Source organism: Heptranchias perlo, chromosome 21 (genome assembly GCF_035084215.1).
Source record: "Heptranchias perlo isolate sHepPer1 chromosome 21, sHepPer1.hap1, whole genome shotgun sequence".
NCBI classification, from domain to species: Eukaryota; Metazoa; Chordata; class Chondrichthyes; order Hexanchiformes; family Hexanchidae; genus Heptranchias; species Heptranchias perlo.
The window spans coordinates 7,451,186-7,476,848 of NC_090345.1; the positions used below are offsets into that span (position 1 = coordinate 7,451,186).

Sequence of the window (25,663 nt, forward strand, 5' to 3'; positions counted from 1 at the left end):
CAAACTTGTTTCCATACCCAGTCAGCAAAATAACAAAGTGTTCGATCAACTTGATACACTCTGAGCAATTCGGATTCGCCCCTTCATAAATTCCACGTGAATTCAAATTTATACTCCCTAAAAGTAGAGAGAATCACACTTTGAAGTAAGAATCTGGGAATGATTCGGAGGCAGCGATTATCAGTCAAATAGTTTATCATTTCATAGCATGCGAGAGAGAAAAAATCAATACAATGGCCTTTGTTTTTGACTTCATTCTGTGCAAAGAATAAATCAAGTTATACAGAAGGTGCCAAGGAACAACAGAGTCAACCATTTATTTAATACACTTACTCAACAGATTATATAATGGAAATGTTGCAGTCTTCGACAGCACCTCCCATGACCTCCACCACCTAGAAGGACAAGGGCAGCAGGTTCACGGGAACATTATCAACTCCACGTTCCCCTCCAAGTCATACACCGTCCTGACCTGAACATATATCGGCCGTTTCTTCATCGTCGCTGGATCAAAATCCTGGAACTCCCTACCCATCAGCACTGTGGGAGAACCTTCACCACAAGGACTGCAGCAGTTCTAGAAGGCGGCTCACCACCACCACCTTCTCAAGGCAGCTAGGGATGGGCAATAAATGCCAGCCTTGCCAGTGACGCCCATATCCCAAGAATGAATAAAACAAAAAAATTCACCATTCTCCATTATCTTGCTAAAAATGACTACAGGATATCAATGCAAATGTCATCAGTCTCATACTTGTCTCCTTAGTTCTATATATAGATCTCCTCCCAACTTCTCGGAAGCCAACCAAGAACTGGGCTTTTGTGAGGGGGGTGACATTCAGAGAGGGTCTTGGATGCCATCTATTATTGAGAGACCCATAAGCAACATGCATTCCTCCAGTAGGAAAATTGGGAGGTTCCTTGAGCTATTTCTTTTTCCAAAATGAAAATGAAAGACTCCCCCAAGGAAACTATGATTCACTCTTCAATTATACCCTCTCAACTCCACTCACAAAGTGGGTTGCATGCCAAATAATAATTGTATATTACAAGGTTGTGGGGAAAGTAAAAATAACATGAACTTACAGAGGGCAATGAACAAATGGCCAATTTTTAGAAGTAGAAAAGCAAAAGAATGTGAGCGGCCTCATTGACCACTCGTTAAAATTATTCGGTTAAAGTCGTGGTTTCAAGTCTCTCTACAGAGACTTGAGCACAAAATCTAGGCTGACACTCCAGTGCAGTACTGAGGGAGTGCTGCACTGTCGGACATGCCGTCTTTCAGGTGAGATGTTAAACCGAGGCCTCAGCTGTCCTCTCAGGTCGATGTAAAAGATCCCATTGCACTATTTCGAAGAAGAGCAGGGGAGGTCTGACCAATGTTTATCCCTCAACCAACATCAACAGACAGATTATCGGGTCATTATCACGTTGTTGTTTGTGGGACCTTGCTGTGCGCAAATTGGCTGTCGTGTTTCCTACATTACAACAGTGACTACACTTCAAAAGTACTTCATTGATTGTAAAGTGCTTTGAGACGTCCTGAGGCCGTGAAAGGTGCTACATAAAGTTCATGCAAGTTCTTTCTTTCCTTTATCAAAACATTACCCGGAGATAGATTCCCTACAGAAAACACAAGCTATTTTCTCCTCTTCCTGCATATCACTAGCTCTTTTCTACATCTTACAATTGCTGATCCTAGATGCATTTAAGGGGAAGCTAGATAAGTGCATGAGGGATAAAGGAATGGAAGGATTTGGTGACAGGGTGAGATGAAGTGAGGTCCGGGGAGGCTTGCATGGAGCATAAGCACCGGCATCGGCCGGCTGGGCAGAAATATGTAAATACAAGTCTTTATTCTTTAATTCCGCAGAGACTGCGAATTGAGCCTGGGACTAGCCTGAACTTTATGACTCAGCAGCACTTCAGACAGTACAATTATCCACTAGGTCATTGTAGAGCTCCCACTGAGCATGTTTTCACTGGAAAATTCCAAGCCTATCACACAGTGAGAGGTGTACACAATTCAGAGATGTAAGCAGATTAATTAGAGTGTGATTAGAGGACACAGGCGCATAATTAACAAAACTCATGTGAGACCAGAGATTAGAGGAGAGGGAGAAAAACCCATTCCTCTCTTTACGCCAATGCTTTTCATAATCCTGCCTCAATGAGCTGTGTCTTCGTGACTGGTGTCACGTTCACCCGTCTACTGGACACGGGCATTTGCCAGAGAAGAAAGAGAATAAAAGCAAACACTTCGGAATAAAGATTATGGATTACAGAAAAGGCTTGTGGTTTGCTGAAGCAAATGAGTCACTAGGGAGGAACGTTGGCTTGCCCAGATGCGCAATACTTGATGTTAATTTAATTCCCACACAAGGGTTGCTACAAATTTTTGTCTCTTGGCACACACAGAAGATGAGTTCATTAGGAGATCATCAGGATTCTGTTTAAGTTGATTCATGTGGAATAACCTCCAGTCGTTTGATCTCTCTAGGTTTTAATTAGTGCCTTTCCTAGACACTCATAAATGCTCCAGTTAGTTCCAACGTTGTCTTCTGAGATTTTTTTTTAGAGGAAAGAAAAGTTCATTATTTTCTCCCTCTTTCCCTGTCCTGTTGTTCCTGGCCCAGAGGATAGGCATGTGGCCTGCTCCCACACGCCCTTGCCACTGCTGCTGGGCAAGCAAGACACTTGGAGGTAACTCCACTTCAGTTGTCTCTACCATATCGTGGGCGGGCACCTGCCATATCGTTCTCTGGCATAACTTGGGAGCTGGAGGCTCTAGCGCCACTGACCCTATCGCCGTAACTTCGGCGGAAACCCCTGGGATGCACCACTTAAGCGCGGCTTCTGCCGAAGTTATGGCCGCCGATCGGGAGAATCCCTGAGGAAATTCCTGGCATGCATCCCGTTGTTTTGCTCTGGCCGCAGTTAGAACTTAAACTGCTCGTCAAAGCTTGCAATGCAATTTTTACGACGCTATTGCTAAATTTAAATCTGAGCTAGATAGCTTTTTGGCAACCAAAGGTATTAAGGGATATGGGCCAAAGGCAGGTATATGGAGTTAGATCACAGATCAGCCATGATCTTATCAAATGGCGGAGCGGGCTCGAGGGGCTGAATGGCCTACTCCTGTTCCTGTGTTCCTAATCTGTACCGACCTTCCCCACCATCCTGCACTGGGGAAGGTACATGGCCTGTGCAATTCTATTTGCTTTAGGATTCATCCCAAATTCAAGGCTGACTTGAGAAATGAATCCCGGCTATATTTATTAAGGCTCGAAACAACTTCACGCGACAGTGGCATTCAGCAGCTCCCACTGGCATATAAACTCCATTTTGCAGACTGACTGACTTGTCTGATCTCAACCTAAGCAGTTGCCTTTCTGATACGTTGACAAATACTGATTGTTAAGGGACTGTCTTTAAAACAATCATACTCAAACTAACATGAATCAATTAAACTTACTTAAGTAAGAGGTTGGCTATAAAATACTCATACTGTACCATTATATAGCCAGGAACTTCAAAGTTGCAACGCAACTACGGAGTAACTGCACACGCATATAAACTTACCCTCAGATAAATACTGGCACCAGACATTGGGTCTCTACATGTAAACATAGAAAAGTATATTGACAGGCATGTTACCATGGCAATTATGAGACATGAAGGAATGCTGTCCAATAAGCAAACATTATACTTAAAGTACACGCAAAGCCATTTATTTTGGAAAGGTTCTAATTAACCCAATATAGATTACAGCTTTCAACTAAACTGTTTTCTTTCTAAATGTTGGGGTGTTGGGACACATTACCAATTCTTGGAAAGGCAGCGAGCTGGCCACATTATGCTGGCAGTAACCAACGATCGCCAGGAGCGTATCTGACCATACTTAGTCGGACCGTGATAGGAATCTGTGGGCACTCGATGGAAACCAGCGTTCCAAAAAGAACCACAGTATTCGAGATGGTCGCCTGCTCCCCTGAAAAATAGTAGGTCCATTATTACAATGTAAAAAAGGACCAGTTAAATTCTGTTTCACAAAAGTGAAGGCCGCTTGAAATAAGCGAGATTGGATCACACTTTCAATTCAATAACCAGGGTCTTTGACCCAGTCAGCAGAGGGATGAAGCTTTCAGTTTTGAACCCAGATTCCAGAACCCAGGTGAACGGCCAGTGTCTAACCTGCACCAATCATTTTTTTAAACTTGATACAATAATACAAACCACTTCATAATTTGAGAGAATTTTGATTGAGAATTTTAAGATAAACCTTGAGAGATCCCCTGAAACAAGACTGGCAACAAAGGATACTCGTCGAGTCTCTTGACTCGGTGCCAGTGTGGTTAAGTTTACATGTTCTTTCGTGCCACAGGCCTTTCAGTATGAAAGTCAAATGCAGAATAAGGACTTCACTGCCAAGTTCACTGAAGGTGATTTACCTTCATATTAGATTATAGCTCAGAAACCATTCCCAGGTAGCTGTTATTCTTTGAAAATCTCCTCTATAAATCTGTCTCCCATAGGCTACGGAGTGAGCTATCAGGGTAAAATCACCATTCCTGTCACTCCACTGCAGTGAATCGCACTCAGAGAGAGCATGGGCCGGAGAATTGGTGCTACGGTTTCTCTCTGACCTGCGTTCTCTTATTTTTTTATTCGTTCATGGGATGTGGGCGTCGCTGGCGAGGCCGGCATTTATTGCCCATCCCTAATTGCCCTTGAGAAGGTGGTGGTGAGCCGCCTTCTTGAACCGCTGCAGTCCGTGTGGTGACGGTTCTCCCACAGTGCTGTTAGGAAGGGAGTTCCAGGATTTTGACCCAGCGACGATGAAGGAACAGCGATATATTTCCAAATCGGGATGTTGTGTGACTTGGAGGGGAACGTGCAGGTGGTGTTGTTCCCATGTGCCTGCTGCTCTTGTCCTTCTAGGTGGTAGAGGTCGCAGGTTTGGGAGGAGCTGTCGAAGAAGCCTTGGCGAGTTGCTGCAATGCATCCTGTGGATGGTACACACTGCAGCCACAGTGCGCCGGTGATGAAGGGAGTGAATGTTTAGGGTGGTGGAAGGGGTGCCAATCAAGCGGGCTGCTTTGTACTGGATGGTGTCGAGCTTCTTGAGTGTTGTTGGAGCTGCACTCATCCAAGCAAGTGGAGAGTATTCCATCACACTCCTGACTTGTGCCTTGTAGATGGTGGAAAGGCTTTGGGGAGTCAGGAGGTGAGTCACTCGCCGCAGAATACCCAGCCTCTGACCTGCTCTCGTAGCCACAGTATTTATATGGCTGGTCTAGTTCAGTTTCTGGTCAATGGTGATCCCCAGGATGTTGATGGTGGGAGATTCGGCGATGGTAATGCCGTTGAATGTCAAGGGGAGATGGTTAGACTCTCTCTTGTTGGAGATGGTCATTGCCTTGCACTTATCTTCGAGTTTAACTCTTTGTTGGGAGCCCAGGTCCATCAAATTCACCCTGCGATCTTAAAATTGAACCTAAGACAGTGAAAAGCAAATCAAGGAAAATCTTCTTCCCACAAAGGATTTCCCCAGAAGTCATAGATGCAAAGTCAACTGTGTCAGCCATGGCTCAGTGGTAGCACTCTCGCCTATAAGTCCGAGATTGTGGGTTCAAAACGCACTTCAGAGACTTGAGCACAAAAGCTAAGCTGACGCTCCAGTACAGTACTGAGGGAGTGCTGCACTGTTGGAGGTGCTGTCTTTCAAATGAGATATTAAACCAAGACCCTGTCTGCCCTCACAGGTAGATATAAAAGATCCCATTGCACTATTCAAAGGAGAGCAGGGGGGTTCTCCCTGGTGTCTTGGCCAATACTTATCCTGCAATCAACATCACTAAAACAGATTATTTGGTCATCATTTCATTGCTGTTTTTGTGAGCTTGCTGTGCACAAATTGGCTGTTGCGTTTCCTACATTACGACAGTGGCTACACTTTAAATGCACTTCATTGGCTGTAATGTGCTTTGGGATGTCCTGAGGTTGTAAAAAGTGCTATATAAATGCAAGTTCTTTCTTAACTGAGGTGTTTGAAAGGGGCATTAGATACATAACTGGGACGTACGGCCATTAAGGGATACGGAGGAATTGGAATTAAAAGGATAGAGCTGCCATGGTAACCAAAATGGCAGCGCACCCTTGATGGGCTGAATCACCTGCTCTTGTTCCTGTGCCCCCTTTTCATTATATCACAATGTTTGTGGATACAATCTTCCTTTCCCATGTGTTGAGCTAGTTAATCCCAGCCAGGGCAGTGTTGGAGACGGTACAATCGGCTTGGTTCCTTGGCTTGAGACTCTGTGTCCGGTGACCCGTATTGGAGGAGCATGCGTATGGGTGTAGGGTGAGGATAGAATTGGGCCCATCATCAAATAACCTGCCAGCGTTCGCAGTTAAGGCTCACGAATGAAGAATGACCTCCTGGGTGAGGTACTTCCAACACCGAGGGAACCGTACCCCAACATCGTCAGGAGGTATGGGGAGAAAAACTGAGGAAAGAAAGATTCCTCAAAGTGTTTTATGAGAAACGAGCATTATATCTGAATACTTTATATATAAATAATATTCTCCTACTGCCAACTCCTACCGAGCTGCCATTGCCAATCCCTGAAACCATTAGACCCGACTATTATTTGAATACTTCCTGCCACAGCACTGAGGCTATTCTCAGCGAATCCAACATGTTATTTGCTTTGGAAACCTAAAGCTTGCAGAGATCCCCAGGGAAAGTGTTCATATATTTTCAATAAGCAGTATTTAAAAAAACCACAGAAGTATCCACCCCAACTTAAAAAACTGCAGTGGCTGAAACAGCGTGTGTAGGTTTTCAATTTAGTGATCTCACTTTATAAAAGTAAACCTTATTGTTTTAGATTCCATCAAAGAGTGAAAACAGACTGTGTGGTAAGGATGCTGTAGGCCTTTCCCATGAAGGGGTCTCTGCAGAGATTGTGGGGGCAGAGTTCATTGCTTCTACACTGTTTTTTTGAAACACACAGGTGAAGGGTCAGGGTCTTGAGCGCAAAATCTAGGCCGACACTCCCAGTACTGAGGGAGTGTTGCACTGTCTTTCGGATGAGACGTAAAACCGTCTGTCCTCTCAGGTGGACATGAAAGATCCCCTGGCACTATTTTGAAAAAGAGCAGGGGAGTTCTCCCTGATGTCTTGGTCAATATTTATCCCTCAACCAACATCACTAAAAACAGATTATCAGGTCATTATCTCATTGCTCATTTAGAGCTTAGGAAGAATAAGAGAAAAGATTTCAGAGAACCACCAACCATAACAGTCTCTGTTGATTGAACCCACCCGACTAGTTCAACTCATGTCCCTCTAGGGAAGGGAACCTGCCATCCTTACCCAGTCTGGGCCTATACGTGACTCCAGTCCCTCACCAATGTTGGTTGATTCTTAACTGCCCTCGGAAGTGGCCTTGCAAACCACACAGTTGTCTCAAACTTTCTCAGGGCAACTAGGGATGGGCAATAAATGCCGGTCTTGCCAGCGACGGCCACACCCCGAGAATTAAAACATAGATGAAGTAGGTATGAAAGGTTGTGGAGACTTTTACTGACTGCCTAGTGTCCCTCTACCATCTCTTTCACCCCAACCAATAATATTTAAATACAACAAAGCATGCGCATTGAATGCAGAGAGACTATCTGTGTTCGGCAAGTGATTAACACTTCCACGGTTGCTGCCAATTCTGCTCCGTGAATGAGTTGCCAGTTGCGGATTTTCTGTTTTGATTCTGTGGGATACAAGCTGTCTTTAAATGCTCTCAGTCAACCTTTAATTTATGCCTACCGAACATAATTGCAACTTCTTGGAACTGGGTGGTGCAAAGAGTCAGCGCACTATTCTTTCACCTCGAGATATCTAGGTTTGAATTCAATCCGGAATAATGGGATGAAAGCCCCCTCTCCCTAAACACTCTAAGGGTCCTACATGAAATGAGCCGGGGGCAGTTACAGCTCCTGGTAGGCGTGAGCACACAGCGTGAAATTCAGCATGAACTGTTACTAAACCGCCAGCTCACTCAGAGACGTCAGAAAGTTGGCAAGTGGAGAAGGTTTACATCGCATCACATTGCTGTTTGTGGGATCTTGCTGTGCGCAAATTGCCTGCTGCATTTCCTACATTACAACAAGTAATTACATTTCAAAAATACCTCATGGGCTGTAAAGAGCTTTGGGACGTCCTACGGTCGTGAATGGCACTTTACAAATTTCTTTCTTTCTTCCTTTCTCTCGCTCTTACTTTCTCTCTTTCTTTCTTCTGAATTTTAGACCTGGATTAGGGAAACATTGCCGGGGCAGACTAACGGAAGGCTTACTCTGCATCCAACCCCTGCTGTACTTGAGGTGAGAAAAGTGAGAACTCGCTGTGCTGATTAACTCCTTCAAAAAGTAACTGGTTAGGAATTAGACTGAAGACTATCGACATAAATACAGACCGAGATGATCAAATATTCCCTGGCACATCGCAATTCTTGTGCTGGTGGGACCAAGGAAAGCCACCAAAGCTAAAAAAAAAGGGAGATGTGGGGATAGATATTCTGGAGCTTAGCTTCATTAGCTTTGGGGGTTCGTAAAGAATTTTTCCTCAGGAAATTAAGAGTTGGGTAGAGTCCATGATAAGGTAGATTGTCCACGTTCTGTGGAAGGAGCGGACTCTGATGGACCGAATGGCCTTTTTCATTCCCCGTTTTTTCACGTGAATCAATGTGTTCTCCAACACGGTCACCCTTGATGAGTGGTAATAGGCGTTTTAGTTTGTATTTCCCTAGAGATTTTGGTTAACCATATGAAAGTTAACCGGGTTTAAATTAAATGGTTCACCCCCCGCCACCCATGCACCACGTGTTACTGACCTTGTCCGAGCCGAGCCCCAGTCAGAGCCTCCCTCGCGGTGCCGTAGCCCAACTCACGGCACACCACGCTGGCAGACAGGAGGTTCCACCGGTCGTCGCAGACTGTTCCCCATTTGCCATTTTTCAGGACTTCTACCCTTCCTTCGCCGGTCTGCGCTCCACTCTTCAGCCGCACAAGAGGTTGCTGAGAAAGAAAAGATAAATACAGTCGTGAAATGTGCATTGATTTGCTCAAACATCATCAGCACATCATTTTATTTCAATACAGAATACGTCGTGGTTATGCCAGTTGAGTGGAAAAGATGTGTCAGCATTGCTAGGTGGAGAGCAATTTGCAACTGGCAGTATAGCTCAGATCTGCTGGCCCTCACCCTCTACCAGCATACCTTCACCCCACCCCCACCTTCCCTCATCCCTCAGTTTTCAGCTGTAGAGTAGACTTTCTGTGGGAACGCCTAATGTATCAGCTCTCACCGCGCGGGAACAATGGGCCGGAATTCGCTAAACAGTGATATCGGGAGACGAATGCCATGAATCAAGAGAAAAAGATTAGCATTTATATCGCACCTTTCATGACCTCAGGACGTCCCAAAGCACTTTACGGCCAATGAAGTATTTTTTTGTGACGTGTTGCCACTGTTGTGGAGTAGGAAACACGCACAGCAAGATCCCACAAACAGCAATGTGATGATGACCAGAGTACATATCATCTGAGTTTTTTAGTGATGTTGGTTGAGAGATAAATATTGGCCAGAACACCCAAGGAGAACTCCCCTGTTCTTCTTAGAAACAGTGCCATGGGATCTTTTACATCCACCTGAGAGGGCAAATAGGGCCTCGGTTTAATGTCTCATCTGAAAGACGGCACCTCTGACAGTGTAGCACCCCCTCAGTACCGCATCAGTCTAGATTTATGTGCTCAAGTCTCTGGACTTGAACCCATGACCTTCTGACTCAGAGGCCACAATGCTGCCCACTGAGCCACGGCTGATACCTCCGACACCACAAACACCTCACCTCATAAGTTTGACCGTTGCATTCCCCGATCCTCCAGTGGCGAATGCATGGCACGATTTACTGGGAAAATAATTAGTATACGTCACAGCGAGCATAGCGGGGAACGGGGAGCAGTGCGGCCAGTGTCTGATACACATCGCACACCAGGGCCCGACACAAAATGGAACAACAGGTTATTTAACAGGGATGCGTTTAGGAGTAATGGCTCTGATCTGATAACATGGGGTCAGACAGACTGTCCAGGTCGGGTTTAATTTGATTGATGAGTTTGTACTGAAATGGTACAAATATATAACTTAATATATAACATGAAGAAGGGACCAGTATGCGTAGGTTTGGCTCTCAAACTGCCTGCGGTCCCTGCAATGGGGCTGCGTGTCACCGGGAGCAGTAATTCCTCACAGTCGTCAGCGCACGCAATGCCCCGGAGCATACTCTAACCCAGCACGTTTACACCAGGCACACAGGCAGCCCGTGTCCCCTTCGATCACAAACGAGCAGAAGGAAATCTCGAGTAGTCAGCACTGACGGTGCAGTTTCCAGCTGGACGATTCATTTCAAGAAGTGACAGGAGATTGGCTAAATTGGCCAAAAAATACAACTTGCGTTAAGTTCCTCCATCTGCTGCAAAGTGATCTCCAGGCTAATCTTCCACACAACGCCGACGTAATTAGAACCAAACTCACCGAGACTAGAAAAAGTTCACCTGCCTTGTTCGCTGCTTTAATGTCACACAGATTTTTATGCTTTTCATTGGATGTTATTTTTTTTATTTTTTTTAAAAAAGAAGCAATTTTCAGTTAAGTTTAATTACAGACGGAAAATCGACAGCCTGAGTTACAGGTATGTGACTCTCCACACCCAATTTTCCCATCTGGGCTCCATCCCAGCAAGTCTTGAGGCCCAAGTGCGAAAGTGGAAATGACCACCAGCTCCCCTTGCTGTTGGCTGAATTTAGAAATATAAGTGGGCCAACTTTCCTTGTTCTTTTCAAGGGTCTTCTGAATTTAAATCTTATGCCCAGTCTTCAGCATCGGGTAGACAAGTATATGGGGAGAGTAGCATTCGAGGCCGGGAAAATCACCCAAAAGCAGAAAGGCAATCTGAAAACGCCTTTGGACTACAAAAACAGAATGAGCATTTGCAGGTCTAAAATGCAGCATGAAGGAAAGAAAGGAAAAAAGAAAGGGAAAAAGAAAGAAAGAAAGAAAGGGAGGAAGAAAGAAAGAGAGAAAGGGAGAAAGAAAGAAAGGGAGGAAGAAAGAAAAAGGGAGAAAGAAAGAAAGAAAGGAAGAAAGAAAGAGAAAGGGAGAAAGAAAGAAAGAAAGGAAGGGAGGAAGAAAGAAAGAGAGAAAGAAAGAGAGAAAGAAAGGAAGAAAGAAAGAGAAAGGAAGAAAGAAAGAGAAAGGAAGAAAGAAAGAGAAAGGGAGAAAGAAAGAAAGAAAGGGAGGAAGAAAGAAAGAGAGAAAGAAAGAGAGAAAGAAAGAAAGAAAGAAAGAAAGAAAGAAAGAGAAAGAGAGAAAGAAAAAAAAGGGAGAAAGAAAGAAAGAAAAGGAAGGGGGGAAGAAAGAAAGAGAGAAAGGGAGAAAGAAAGAAAGAAAGGGAGGAAGAAAGAAAGAAAGGGAGGAAGAAAGAAAGAGAAAGAAAGAAAAAGGGAGAAAGAAAGAAAGAGAAAGGGAGAAAGAGAGAGAAAGGGAGAAAGAAAGAAAGAAAGGAAGGGAGGAAGAAAGAAAGAGAGAAAGAAAGAGAGAAAGAAAGAAAGAAAGAAAGGGAGGAAGAAAGAAAGGGAGGAAGAAAGAAAGGGAGGAAGAAAGAAAGAGAGAAAGAAAGAAAAAGGGAGAAAGAAAGAAAGGAAGAAAGAAAGAGAAAGAAAGAAAAAGGGAGAAAGAAAGAAAGGAAGGGAGGAAGAAAGAAAGAGAGAAAGAAAGAAAGAAAGGGAGGAAGAAAGAAAGAGAGAGAGAAAGGGAGAAAGAAAGAGAAAGAAAGAGAGAGAGAAAGAGAGAGAGAGAGAAAGAAAGAGAGAGACAGGACAGACCTTGTATCTATTTAGTGCCTTTCATGACCTCAGGATATGCAGTCACTGTTGTAATGTAGAGGCTGAAGTAAACTTTTTCCCCAAAGGGTAGTGGGTTTTTGGAACAGATTCCCAGCAGAAAGCCGTTGAATTGATCAGCAATAAGGAACTGGACAGATATGTGCTTGGGAATAGGAATCGTGGCTTTAGGGGTGGGCAAAGACAGGCCCCAAAATTGAGTCCGGGGCAAGGCATGAGTACAAGTCAAACCAGCAGCAGTCCAGAGAAGCTCGAATTCACTTCAGAATGTGTCTATTTACACCACTTCTCCACGGGGCAGTGGCCTTAAAGGGACAGGCCGAGTTAGCAGCTAAGCATCGTAACTGTGCTCCAGGCACCATTGGTGCTGCAATGCAAGGTGGCACAGTCCCCTTTAATGCACACAGGTGGTCTAAATTCAAAATTCAGATTAACCTGGACTGACAGTTCCCCAATATACAAAGACCACCCCTGAGCAATGCCATGGAGGATCAGTCAATTAAACAAAATAGATCCAATCATCTGGCTGCATCGATTTCCGCTTTACCTCGGCTCGATAGGCTTTCCTGAATCGATTCCCGCTTCCCTGTGTGAACGCAGGCCCCGCCACACAGCTTATAACCGCGTGCATCCCGTTGTCACAGGGATGCAGCTTCTTCCCGGCTGAGGCCTGGATCTTGCACTGGGTTAGGTGCGGCTCATGGCCCTCACAGGTGATCTTGTGGATCCAGAAGCTCTTCTTCCTGGCGGCTGAGTAGATCCTTTCAAACAGAAAATAAAGAGAATGACAAGTACAATCACCGTCCCACATACACCGGCCCGCGTACAGCGTCCCGCTTACACCGTCCCGCTTACACTGTCCCGCTTACACTGTCCTACATACACCGGCCCGCGTACACCGTCCTACATACACCGTCCCGCTTACACTGTCCTACATACACCGGCCCGCGTACACCGTCCCGCTTACACCGTCCCGCTTACACTGTCCCGCTTACACTGTCCTACGTACACCGGCCCGCGTACACCGTCCCGCTTACACTGTCCCGCTTACACTGTCCTACATACACCGTCCCGCTTACACCGTCCTACATACACCGGCCCGCGTACACCGTCCCGCTTACACCGGCCCGCGTACACCGTCCCGCTTACACTGTCCCGCTTACACTGTCCTACATACACCGTCACGCGTACACCGTCCCGCTTACACTGTCCTACATACACCGTCCCGCGTACACCGTCCCGCTTACACTGTCCTACATACACCGTCCCGCTTACACTGTCCTACATACACCGTCCCGCTTACACTGTCCTACATACACCGTCCCGCTTACACTGTCCTACATACACCGTCCCGCTTACACCATCCCACACACCGTCCCACGTTCACCGTCCCGCGTACACCGTCCCGTGTACACTATCCCGCTTACACCGTTCCGCTTACACCATCCCACATACAACATCCCGTTTACACTGTCCCATGTACACCGTCCCGCGTACACCGTCCTGCTTACACCGTCCCACGTACACCGTCCCGCCTACACCGTCCCTCGTACACCGTCCCACGTACACCGTCCCTCGTACACCGTCCCACGTACACCATCCCGCTTACACCGTCCCTCGTACACCGTCCCACGTACACTGTCCCGCTTACACCGTCCCACGTACACCGTCCCTCGTACACCGTCCCACTTACACCGTCCCTCGTACACCGTCCCACGTACACTGTCCCGCTTACACCGTCCCACGTACACCGTCCCTCGTACACCGTCCCACTTACACCGTCCCTCGTACACTGTCCCGCTTATACTGTCCCCGCTTGCACAGACCCGCTTTTACGATCCCCACTTACAACGTTGTGCTTATACTGTCCCCGCTTGCACAGTCCCGCTTTTACGATCCCCACTTACAACGTTGTGCGTATACTGTCCCAGGTCTTGTCAAGAACATAGAGTCTTGGTACATGAGGCATTGAGTAACGGCACTGGGGCATTTAGACGTGAGATGGAGGGTGAAGATTACCCCCGCCCCCCCCACCCCTCCCACATCCCGTGCTTTCAGCAGGGCTTCGATTTCCTGTCATCTGGCTCCGCATTTCCCGCCAACCCCGGGATCTCGACCGTCAGGTATCACCGCGGATAGCGGGCAAATCGTGTTCACGGCAACGTGCCCGCTATAACCGGTGGGGACTGCACCTGCCTCACACCATAAAACAAAGGAGACCTGCCCTCCTGTGGCTTCGTTGGGAACTTCACGGCACGCGTGCGATACGGAACCATGACAAACCCGGAAAGTCAAAGATTTTGAGGCCTGGTCTGTATCTGAGTTGGGCTAGTCGAGGGGTTGCTACAATTGGCCTCAGTGTTTCCGGGCAAAAGACTGAAGACAATCAGCGAGGGCCGCTGCTCCTGACCATCCTGCTGGAAAGCGAACCTCTGAGGATGTTTGGGGTGTGGACAGGATTGGGTGCAAATGTAATATCACTAGTGGTTGGCAACCCTCCAGGATTGTCCTGGAGTGGCCAGGAATTGAAGATTAATCTCTAGGACACTGCTGAGAGCAAAACCTGAGAGAAAAATCATTGGGGGTAATAAAAACAGGTTTTTTTTTCATTTTCTTTGAAAGCTTTTGTTGATTAGTTATAAAGAAAAACTCTAGGAGTTGAGGGAGAAAGGGAGAAATGACAGTCAAGAATCATCCAATTGAGTCATGAAGAGTCTGTTCACTTTCCAATTGGCCGTGGGAAGATGATGTGACATGAGGATGGACATGTTGGGCGACCAATGGCGTGACAGTGGGAAGCCGGATGTCATGTAATGAAACCTCCAGGAATACAGCCAACCAGAGTTGGCAACTCCTAACCACCACCAAGATAGAATAGCCCACTACACACATGTTATCGAGGCTCACAGGCGAAGAATGGCCTCCTGGGTGAGGTAGCAGAGAGCTACCAGAGACAAGAACCGCAGCAGGAGCAGTGAACAGAAAACAGCCGTCACAAATATTTTTCCAATTAAGGTAATTAGTCTGTTAAATAGTTCACACTATAAATGTCATTACCAAGTAATAAACTCTGTTCTTTCTCTCCAAACTTTTAGTGTTTAGATCTAAGCTAATGCAAACCTTCTGTTTTCTCATACGCTTTACAAAAGGTCTTTGCTGTCGAAATACTACATTAATTCACTGTGCAAGAAGGTCATGGAGAGGCCTTTAAAGCTACCTGCTGTTCCAGTTGATGCATCACTGAAAGAAAGATAAATTGTTACCTGGCCTTGGGATTCTTCATCTTTTGATCCCACTGCTTCCTGGAACAAAAGAATGCGAAAGATAAATACATTACCAGGCAAAGTATTAAGAGTTAGACACACGACGGAGGGGGAGGGGCAAGATTTCGCAGTCACTGCGTGTGCGAGGGACGGTGATGTTGTGGTTGTGTTACTGGCCTCGTAATCCACAGAACGCAAGTTCACATCCCACCGGAAAGTACACGGCTGTGGACGGTGGGTGGGCAGAGTGCCGGACTCGGCTCCGGGCGCTCGAACGCTCCCGCCACTGCTCGCTGCCTGAGCTCGCGCATTGACACTTGGGCGACACACTGAAAGGGCAATTGGTTCCCATGGGATCGACCCCAGGAGGAGAAGACAACACCTTCGGGAAGAGCAAAAAACGGGAGAAAACCGGAAAAAGAAACGTCGAGACTTTGAGATCGACTCATACCTCTCAGAAAACGCGACTGATTGTACCAAAGTATTTCTCTTTAAAAGTCTTCTAATTAATATCTGTCCCTGTTCCATATAAATAAACTATCACTGTTTAGTAAGTGAAAAATGGCAGAGCCAATATTTCCAGGTTCTGCTACAAGCAAAACAATGCACGACCTTCAGCTAACATATCGAAGGTCTGTGTGACTTCAATAATGTAGTCTCCAACTATCAAGAAGTTGTAAGCTGCTGGCAAAAATATGTATTTATTTATGACATATTGCAGCTCTAGCAAATTTTGGGCCTTTTTTGTCAGAATAATTTTTTTTAAAAAGGGAAAGGAGCACTGGGAGGACAGGGATATTTTCACCTCTGGGACATGGGTATAATTCTAGCCCAGCCTGACAAGGTGCCAGTTGGATTAGTGATACAACAACTACTACTACAACTACTTGCATTTATACAGCACCTTTAAAGTAGAAAAACGTCCCAAGGCGCTTCGCAGGAACGTAAATCAGACAAAAAAATTGACACCGAGCCAAAGATAGAAACATTAGGACAGGTGACCAAAAGCTTGGTCAAAGGGGTAGGTTTTAGGAAGTGTCTTAAAGAAGGAGAGGATAGCGAGGCAGAGAGGTTTAGGGAGGGAATTCCAGAGCTTAGGGCCTAGGCAGCTGAAGGCACGGCCGCCAATGGCAGGGTGAAGGAAGTGAGGCCAGAATTGGAGTAGGGCAGACATCTCGGAGGGTTGTCGGGCTGGAGGAGGTTACAGAGATAGGGAGGGTGTGAGACCGTGGAGAGATTTGGAAACAAGGTTGAGAATTTTAAATTCGAGGCATTGCTGGACCAGGAGCCAATGTAGGTCAGCGAGCACAGGGGGTGATGGGTGCGAACCCCTTTACTGATGTTCCCTTTCATTACCTGTCATTGTTTCATATCAGTTTGAGTATGTAACTAAGAGACCGTCCCTTAACAAATAGTGTCTGATAATGTATCATTTGAGCAATGGGTTCATCTAGGCAGGGGTCAGTGAGACAGAGTTTGTAAGCAGAGCTTCAGCTACAAAGTTGTTCCAATAAAATTAGTCCTTTTCCATTCAATCTTGGCTTAGGATTAAACCCTAAAAATAAATTTAAACTAAGAACATTATTTGGCTATTGCAATGACCGTTTACAAAGTGAGTTTGAAGCTGTTTCATAGGGACATAGGAATAGGAGTAGGCCATTCAGCCCCTCGAGCCATTCAATTAGATCATGGCTGATCTGTGTATTTACCAGCCTTGGTTCCGTAACTCTTAATACCCTTACCTAACAAAAATCTATCAATCTCAGTCTTCAAATTTTCAATTGACCCCCAGCCTCGACAGCTTTTTGTGGGGAGAGTTCCAGATTTCCACTACCCTTTGTGTGAAGAAATGCTTCCTGGCATCACTCCTGAACACAGGGCTGATATCAGAAAGCTCTAATTTTAAAGTTTTCCCCCCTTGTTCTGGACTCTCCCACCAGATGAAATAGTTTCTCTCTATCTGCTCTTTCAACTCCTCTAATCATTTTAAACACCTCAATTAGATCACCCCTTAATCTTCTTTACTCGAGGGAATACAAGCCTAGTCTATGCAACCTAGCCTCATAATTTAACCCTTTAAGCCCCGGTATCATTCTGGTGAATCTGCACTGCGCCCCCTCCAAGGCCAATATATCCTTCCTGAGATGCAGTGCCCAGAACTGAATGCAGTATCTCCAGGTGGGGTCTAACCAGAGCTCTGTACAGCTGCAGCATGACTTCCAACCTTTTTGTATTTCAACCCTAGTGTCTGGAACAAGGGTCCACTAAACTGTTTCGGCAAAAATTGGCACCAGAAGTGAACTGACAGATGCTGGGAATTTCCTTGGGGGGTCTCCCGATCGGTCGTGGAAACCCCCAGTATCCACGGTTTGTGCCGATCTTCCGCTGGCCGGCCGGGAGAACCGTCCAGGGAATTCCCGGGGAGAGTCCTGACTGACTATGCCGCTCATTCCCCCTGATGGTTTCTCCCTCCTCTTCCGGACTCCAAGAGAGGTACGGGTATCAAGGGATATGGAGCTAAGGTGAGCAAATGTAGGTGAAGTATAGAACAGCCATGATCTAAGTGAATGGCGGAGCAGGCTCGAGGGGCTGAATGGCCTCCTCCCTATGTCCCTAAGAGGAAGAAATTCAGTGGGAAAAAAACTTCACCTCAGTGAACAGACTGTACCCCCAAACACAACGACATCATGCAGCAATATCACATAACGCGGGCAAAACGTGCAGCCATCTGTGTTCACTCAACAGAGGGACTGAAGCCTCCAATCTGTCGTTATTAATTCAGACTTCAATACAGGAATGTGGCCAGCTATTCTCAAAGGAACCAAGAGGGATATTCGTTTAGCAAGTAAGGGCTTAAATCAGAATCTGCGCGACGTCACTCTCGTCTGCACTGCTCGGAGTTCCCTGACAGCCATCCAATGCTCACAGCTCCCCATCACAAGGACCGCTCAGTCCAAAACACCGGGGTCTCGGGTTGCACTGGGTCTATTCAACAAACGCCCTTGTTCGCAAATTATTTCGCACGGGCCCAGGAAATATAAAACGTAATATCCTCAGTGACCTCGAGACCTTCTCTGTAATGTAAGCCAGGCCCAAGAACTAGGAGACGCCACCGATTTCTGCCTGGACTAAATCAGTACCAGATGCTCGCTACTGGTGCGAACGATACTTCCCTCAAAGAATAGACTTTCTTAAACGCTGTATTAGATCCTAATGCCTTGCTGTCCAATCCTGGTCGTTCCCTCAGGAGCTCAGACTCACAAAGACCGATAACAATGACGGAATACATCCTGTCCCTTGCTATGAGAAAGTAGCAAAAAGATTACTGGAGTTAATTGTAATTTCTTTCTGTGACTGTCCTGTTTCTGAGTCTGTTCCATTTCAGTGAAGCATTTCCGCCCCCTCCCCCCCACTCCAGTGAATTTCCTCCTCTCTTGGGGAACCAGCACGCCTTGGGTATCTCGCCCAAGTAGCTATTCCTCGTGTATGAGCCTAGTGAGTGTTGGTGAGCTATTTGACTGTGGCGGGCATCGCATGTGAACTGGATTCACTGTTCCTCCACACAATCATTGTGTAGAATGCACCATCAGGCTCACACAAGGTTACTATTGCACTGCAGCCAGCACACAGAGGAAATCATCTCCCACGGTACTTTGGGGACACAGGAGCCCAGATTTTCCGAATCTGGACGTCTATGTTCCGCCAGAACGTTCGGCCGCCACAAAGCGGCATCCTTGATCCCGTTTGACCGTCCAGCTTTGGGGACATTTGCGTGGAATGGGTTGGGGGTAAGGGGGTGGGAGCGAAGGCCAGAATCTACCGCTGCCTTTCTGACTCCTCTTGTCAACTTAAGCATTTCTGCACATAATACTGCCTTTAATTAACATTAAGAGGTCACTTCTGGATCACGTTATCTTCAGGAGTGGAGCAGAGAGCACGAGAATCATCCGTCTGTAATCTACGGCATCCCATTGCAGGAAAAGTGGCTTCAATTAAAATATATCACTCGATATATTAATGTGGATACTTGCAGTGTGATCGAACACAGTTTTTTTGTAGTGGCGACAAAATTCCAGTCCTCATTTTTTCTACTTAATGGTTATTAGTTTCCAAACGTTGCATTCTCAGCTACTGACAGTAAGAATTAATAAGAATCAAAATGCAATCATTTCTGATAATAAGTAATGAAAGCTCACTTCTGGTAATGACACCCAGTAACTCAGGTGTATTCTCATTGTAACATCATCAAACCATGTCTTGTATGGCACAGTATCAGCTGTGGCTCAGTGGATAGCTGAGTCAATAGGTTGTCGGTTTAAGTCCCACTCCAGAGACTTGAGCACAAAATCTAGGCTCCACTATTGCACTATTGGAGGTGCCATCTTTCGGATGAGACGTTAATCAGAGGTCCCTTCTGCCCTCTCAGGTGGATGTAAAAGATGCCTATTTTGAAGAGGAGCATGGGGGATTCTCCCTCAGTGTCCTGGTCAATATTTACCTGTCAATCAACATCACTAAAAAACAGACGACCTGGTCATCCTCTCATTGCTGTTTGTGGGATCTTGCTGTGCGCAAATTGGCTGCCGCGTTTCCTACATTACAACAGGGACTACGCTTCAAAAAGCACTTCATTGGCTGTAAAGAGCTTTGGGACGTCCTGAGGTCGTGAAAGGCGCTGTATAAATGAAAGTTCTTTCTTTCTTTCACAAGACACAGTTCAGAGTGGGAATCTATGCGACTTTTGCCAAGCTTCGCTTCCCATTGCTTTATTGAAATCTGGCTTCTGCTTGGCTGTCCAATAACGTCACAACTCCGAAAAGTGACGTTCGGTCAGAGCCGATCCGTACTTTAACCGCACGGGTTGATGGCGAGGAAGAAAAACCTGATTCGTGAAGACGTTTATGGAACTAGGCGCAGCCGCGGCCACCCTCGAGAGCTGCACCACCGCCAATCGCGGCGGAAGGTCAAAGGGCGACGGGAGAGCCAATCGCAGCTCACGTGTTGAGCGCGCTGGGCCGCCACAGGCCTCGTCGTGTACTTGGCGTGGCTGCCAAAGAAATGGTCAACACCCTTGGAACCAAGTCTACGTCGACAAGAATCAGAGGTTTCGGGACAGTTCAGAAGGGTTTTGATAAGAGTGAATAAAGAGGAGCGGTTTCCACTGATGGGTGGGTCAGCAACCAGAGGATCCAGATTTAAGATAATTGACACAAGAACCAGGGGGCGATGAGGAGAGATTTTCTCACACATAGGGTTGTTAAGATTTGGAATGCACTCCCTGAAAGGGCGGTGGAAGCAGATTCAATAGTAACTTTCAAAGGGGAATCGGATAAATACTTGAAAAGGAAAAAAATTTGCAGGGCTGTGGGGAAAGAGCAGGGGAGAGTGGGACTAATTGGATAGCTCTTTCAAAGAGCCGGCACAGGCACGATGGGCCGAATGGCCACCGTTTTGTGCTGTAAGATTCTATGAGAGAAGAAGAGAAATATTACAGGGGAAAGAATGACTGAAATTTTTTTTTTAAAGAAACTGTTTAATATCCAATAAAACTGGACAAGGGAGTGTGGTGACGACAGTTATGGAAACGGGTCATTAATCTCTTGGGTATAGAAGATTGAGGGGAGATCTGATTGAGGCGTTTAAAATGTTAAGTGGATTCGATAGGGTAGATAGAGAGAAACTATTTTCTCTGGTGAGGGAATCAAGAACGAGGGGACATAATCCTAAAATTAGAGCTAGGCCGTTTAGGAGGGAAATCAGAAAGCACTTTTTCACACAAAGGGGGGTGGTGGAAATGTGGAATTCTCTCCCCCAAAAGGCTGTGGATGCTGGGGGTCAATTGGAGCTTTCAAGACTGAGATCGATAGATTTTTGTTAGGTAAGGGTATCAAGGGATATGGAGTTGAGGTGCAGAGCAGCCATGATCTAAGTGAATGGCAGAGCAGGCTCGAGGGGCTGAATGGCCTCCTCCTGTTCCTATGTCTTCCTGTGCTGTTGCTACTGTTCTGCTGATTCTAAAGCTTCCATGGGCCATCCCTACTTACAGCTTGGGGAATTTGTAATTGCTGTAGACATAAGGCGTCAGATTTCTCTGGCTAAATGCCTGAAGTTTTTGACTGATTTAAGAGGAAATATTCATCACATCTCGTGGGGGAAAGAAAAATCTCTGAACCATGTGTTATACACGGACATGCCCAAGATCGAGACGGTCTACGTTCGTTCCTTCCACCCACATTCCCCCCAAACCCAAGAGATTTCTTTCCTTCATGTCTGGGGCTGGGGCTCATAATGGTAGATATTCATCCAATAAAGCCGACAACGTTACCATTTATTCCCAGTTCCCATTCACGTAAAAAGGTCACCAAAAGATCACATAGACAGAAATCATCCAATCCCAAAACTTTCTTTCAAAGATCACCATCTTAGGCAATAATAGAAGGTTCATGTCATTGCTGATACTACAAGATGCTGCTACAACTTCACCACTGAGAGAAGTCAACTACAAACTCTAGGCCCTAAGCTCTGGAATTCCCTCCCTTAGTCTCTCCGCCTCTCTCTCCTCCTTTAAGATGCTCCTTAAAACCTACCTCCAAATGGCACTATGAGGAAAAAAGAGCAGGGGGTTCTCCCAGTGCCCTGACCAACATTCCTCCCTCAACCAACACCATGCAAAAAAAGAAAAAAGATTAACTGGCCATTCATCTCACTGTGATTTGTGGGATCTTGCTGTGTGCAAAATGGCTACTGAATTTACCCGCGTAATAACCGCACAATGTAATTCATTCTACGTGACGTTTTTGAAAGATGAAATAAGGTGCGATATATGTCCAAAGCTTTCTTTAAGAAGCACCAGAAAGACTGAACATAGAATAAGAATTTTTAGGAGTAGATAAAGGTCACGAGCCCAACAAGTCCACTCTTTTCCATGGACTATCTCCGTCCTCCGCGCCTCCTCATCATATCTCCCACTTGCCTCGTCACAGTGAGTAATTTGCCCGGATACATTTTGTCAGCTCCCTCCATTATCTTGGAGATGGGAAGGGGAGGAGGGTTGTAATTTGGCAAGTAGCTTTGTTTTGTTGTAACTTGGCAAGTTCTATGGGCGAGACACCAGGGCAGCAGCTGCTGGAGGAATGTCCTGGCTCGGGCCTTGACCCAGGTTCCACAGCTGCTGGTTTCGAAAGTAAACACTGTCTGACAGGCCCTTCATTTGTCACTGAATAGGTTGCAAACGAAACTGATGGATCGGGCTCAAGAAACTTCTCATCGCCACTTACCCCCTTGACCCTCAGTGATCTCTGCTGCTCCAAATAGTTTGAAATCCACGTTGCCTTTTAACCTTTGGTTCCAGGGACCTCACGGATGTTAAGCATCATCCGTTAAATGGCTCCGTGCTGCCTGATGGTGTTTGTGACGTAAATTCGTACCAACTTCACCGAAAACGGATTAACAGGTCTTTTCATCTCATTGCTGTTTGTGGGATCTTGCTGTGCGCAAAAACAGTTGCGACGTTTGCCTACATGATAGCCACAAAAGTAACTTGGGTGTAGCGCTTTAAGGCATCATGAGGCCCTAAGTAAGTGCATGTATTTTTTTTCTCCTTATTTCTATCGCACGTTATTTTGATTTGGGACCAAAATGAAAGGAAATGTTGCAGAATGTCTCTTGGTTCATGAATAACTGATGTGGGCTCTTTGAAACTCTGGCAGTGGGAATAAAGACAAAAACCTGAGAGAAACTGGGGAAACTCAAAGCTCAGTGACACGGCTAATGGTATTATTGATTAATGAAACTATCAATATCCAATGACACTTTGTGCTTTGTTCACCACACAGGCATTCTGTGGCTGTGTTCCTTACTCTCCAACACCTTATGTATACTACACTGCCAGTCAAAGCAACAACAACAGCAGCTTGCATTTATATAGCGCCTTTAACATAGTAAAACGTCCCAAGGCACTTCACAGGAGCGATTATCAAACAAAAATTTGACACCGAGCCACATAAGAAGATATTAGGACAGGCGACCAAAAAAGCCTGGTCAAAGAAGTAGGTTTTAAGGAGCGTCTTAAAGGAGGAGAGAGAGGTGGAGAGGTTTAGGGAGGGAATTCCAGAGTTTAGGGCCCAGGCAGCTGAAGACACGGCCGCCAATAGTGGAGCGCTGAAAATCAGGGATGCGCAAGAGGCCAGAATTGGAGGAGCGCAGAGATCTCGGAGGGTTGTAGGGCTGGAGGAGGTTACAGAGATAGGGAGGGGCGAGGCCATGAAGGGATCTGAACACGAGCTTGAGAATTTTAAAATCGAGGCGTTGCAGGACCAGGAGCCAATGTAGGTCAGTGAGCACAGGGATGATGGTGAATGGGAATTGGTGCAAGTTAGGATACGGGCAGCAGAGTTTTGGATGAGCTTAAGTTTACGGAGAGTGGAAGCAGCCCTTCGATAGAGCTCTTCAGCCTCTGCAGGGGGATCGTAGGGGTATATAAGATACTTAATGGAATAGGGTAAACCTGAATCCATACTTTCAGATACACTGGGGCAGCAGGACAAGAGGGCACAGGGTCAGGGTTGTGAAGGGCATGTTGAGGACAGATGTCAGGAAGTGATTATTTAAACAGACCACGATCAACATCTGGAACGGGTATTCAGGAAGAATGGTTAAAGCCAGGATACTGAGCTCATATAAAACACCGCTGGATGCTGCAATGGAAAGGTGGGAGGGCTGGGACTCCGAAAGGTTGAGGCTGAATGGGCTAAATGGCCTTTTTCATCCAAATCTATCTCGTGATCTCCACAACATGGCCTCTGTCCCAACTCATCAAACTTTATATTGAAGGCAGATTCAGAGACAGGTGGCGGCACTGAACTTCACTGCACACGTGCGAGATGTGTGAACGAGTAGCTGCTATGAAGACATGTTTGCAACTTAACGGCCCCGATATTAACGGGGAGGCGGAAAGGGTGCATGAGAGCACAGTCACGACCGACGAACCCGGCCAGGTCAGGGACATGGAGGTTTGGAGGCGGGATCTTGATTTTTAGGATTTTAACTGCTCACCCTGACCCTTTCCTGCCTGTCCGGGGCGGGAATGGGATGGGATGGGGGGGGGGGGTTTAAAATCGACGCCAATGATCATGTCACAGCCCTTCTCTGAGATTGGGAGTGGGGGGGTGGAGGAGTCCCATTCAGGCCAGCAACGTGCAAACTACTGTACTCCGCTGGCCAGTATGGGCAGACTAAGGGCTCAGATTATCAATGGCTAAACACAGCGATGGCCTTGATAGCGAGTGCCAGCCGCTTATTTTTATTTAGAAGATAGGTGAGGACACAGAAGGCTCTTTGGCTCACTTGATTCTACCCTTCCTGATTACCAACCCTGCCATCTTCCCGTTACAGCATCTACTTGTTCTTAAATAAGCTCGGTGACCTTAACCAGCCTTCCAGGCAACCCATCAAGCTGTTGAAAACGCAAATAAAACTCCACGTGTCCGGCCTCGCCCTGAACCATTGCCCTTGTTTCTGGTGACGTTTTCCCCCTCCTAGCGACAGAGAACAAAACAACAACTTGCATTCGTATAGCGCCTTTAACGTAGTAAAACGTCCCAAGGCGCTTCGCTCCTGCGCGGTGGTTATCTCTGCCTCAGAGGCATGTGGACGATCTCATTTACATCCTGGCGCTGCCTCTTGAGGCGAGTGCTGGAACATTAATGTGGTTTTTGAGAGTCAGTTCGTTCTCCTTTATTACTGACCGGGCTGTGAGCTTGTGAATCAATCCAGGTCTAATCTTTGCCATATTTCGAGTAGATGCTATGCAGCAGCTGGCAGTCAACACAGGACACTGGCAAAAGCTGATCCGGAACATGTGAGTCTATTATTCTGAGAAGGTTCCCCATTGAGCACCGGGCTTTCAGCCAACTTGAAAAGGGTTCCCACTCATTCTAGCTCAATAATAATAATAATAACCCAGAGTGGAGCTGGAAAGATGGCTGAATGGATCTCAGGGCTGTCCGATTTGTTTCTGTAAATTAGATATTAGCGGAATCCCACTGGAATCTGAGCCTTTCAAATTTGCATTCCTTCACCATTGCAATTGCTTAAATTTGATTCCAGTCTCGAAGTTACTCCCAGTCGCCCATTATATTAACTCAATTGCATGAGTCTATTTTGAACCTTGGCCGATGGTGTTGTTTTTCATTCATTCTCGGGACGCGGGCGTCACTGGCAAGGCTGGAATTCTTCCCCCCATCACTGGGAGTGAGCCCAACACCATCAGGGAAAATATCCCTCCCCCCCCAGGAGCAGGGCACCGCTATTGTATAACCAGCAGCCCAGTCAAATAAGAATGTGTGGGGTGTGCAGAGTGTTACATGGTTCCCACGGTCAATAAAGCAGACCATGTCATGCAGTGGCCCAGAATAGCAGCAAGCAGTCAGGGACAC

General features: G+C 46.3%; 1 protein-coding gene across 1 annotated transcript in view; it reads right to left on the reverse strand.

The window, feature by feature from the left end:
- Positions 1–25,663, reverse strand: part of loxl4 (lysyl oxidase-like 4) — a 103,242-nt gene that overhangs the window by 35,075 nt on the left and 42,504 nt on the right. The window contains exons 5-7 of the mRNA XM_068002044.1: positions 15,228–15,266; positions 12,512–12,725; positions 8,895–9,078 (exon numbers count right to left, since the gene is read on the reverse strand). Of these exons, the coding sequence (XP_067858145.1) occupies positions 8,895–9,078; positions 12,512–12,725; positions 15,228–15,266 (437 nt within the window). The remainder of the gene's footprint in view (positions 1–8,894; positions 9,079–12,511; positions 12,726–15,227; positions 15,267–25,663) is intronic.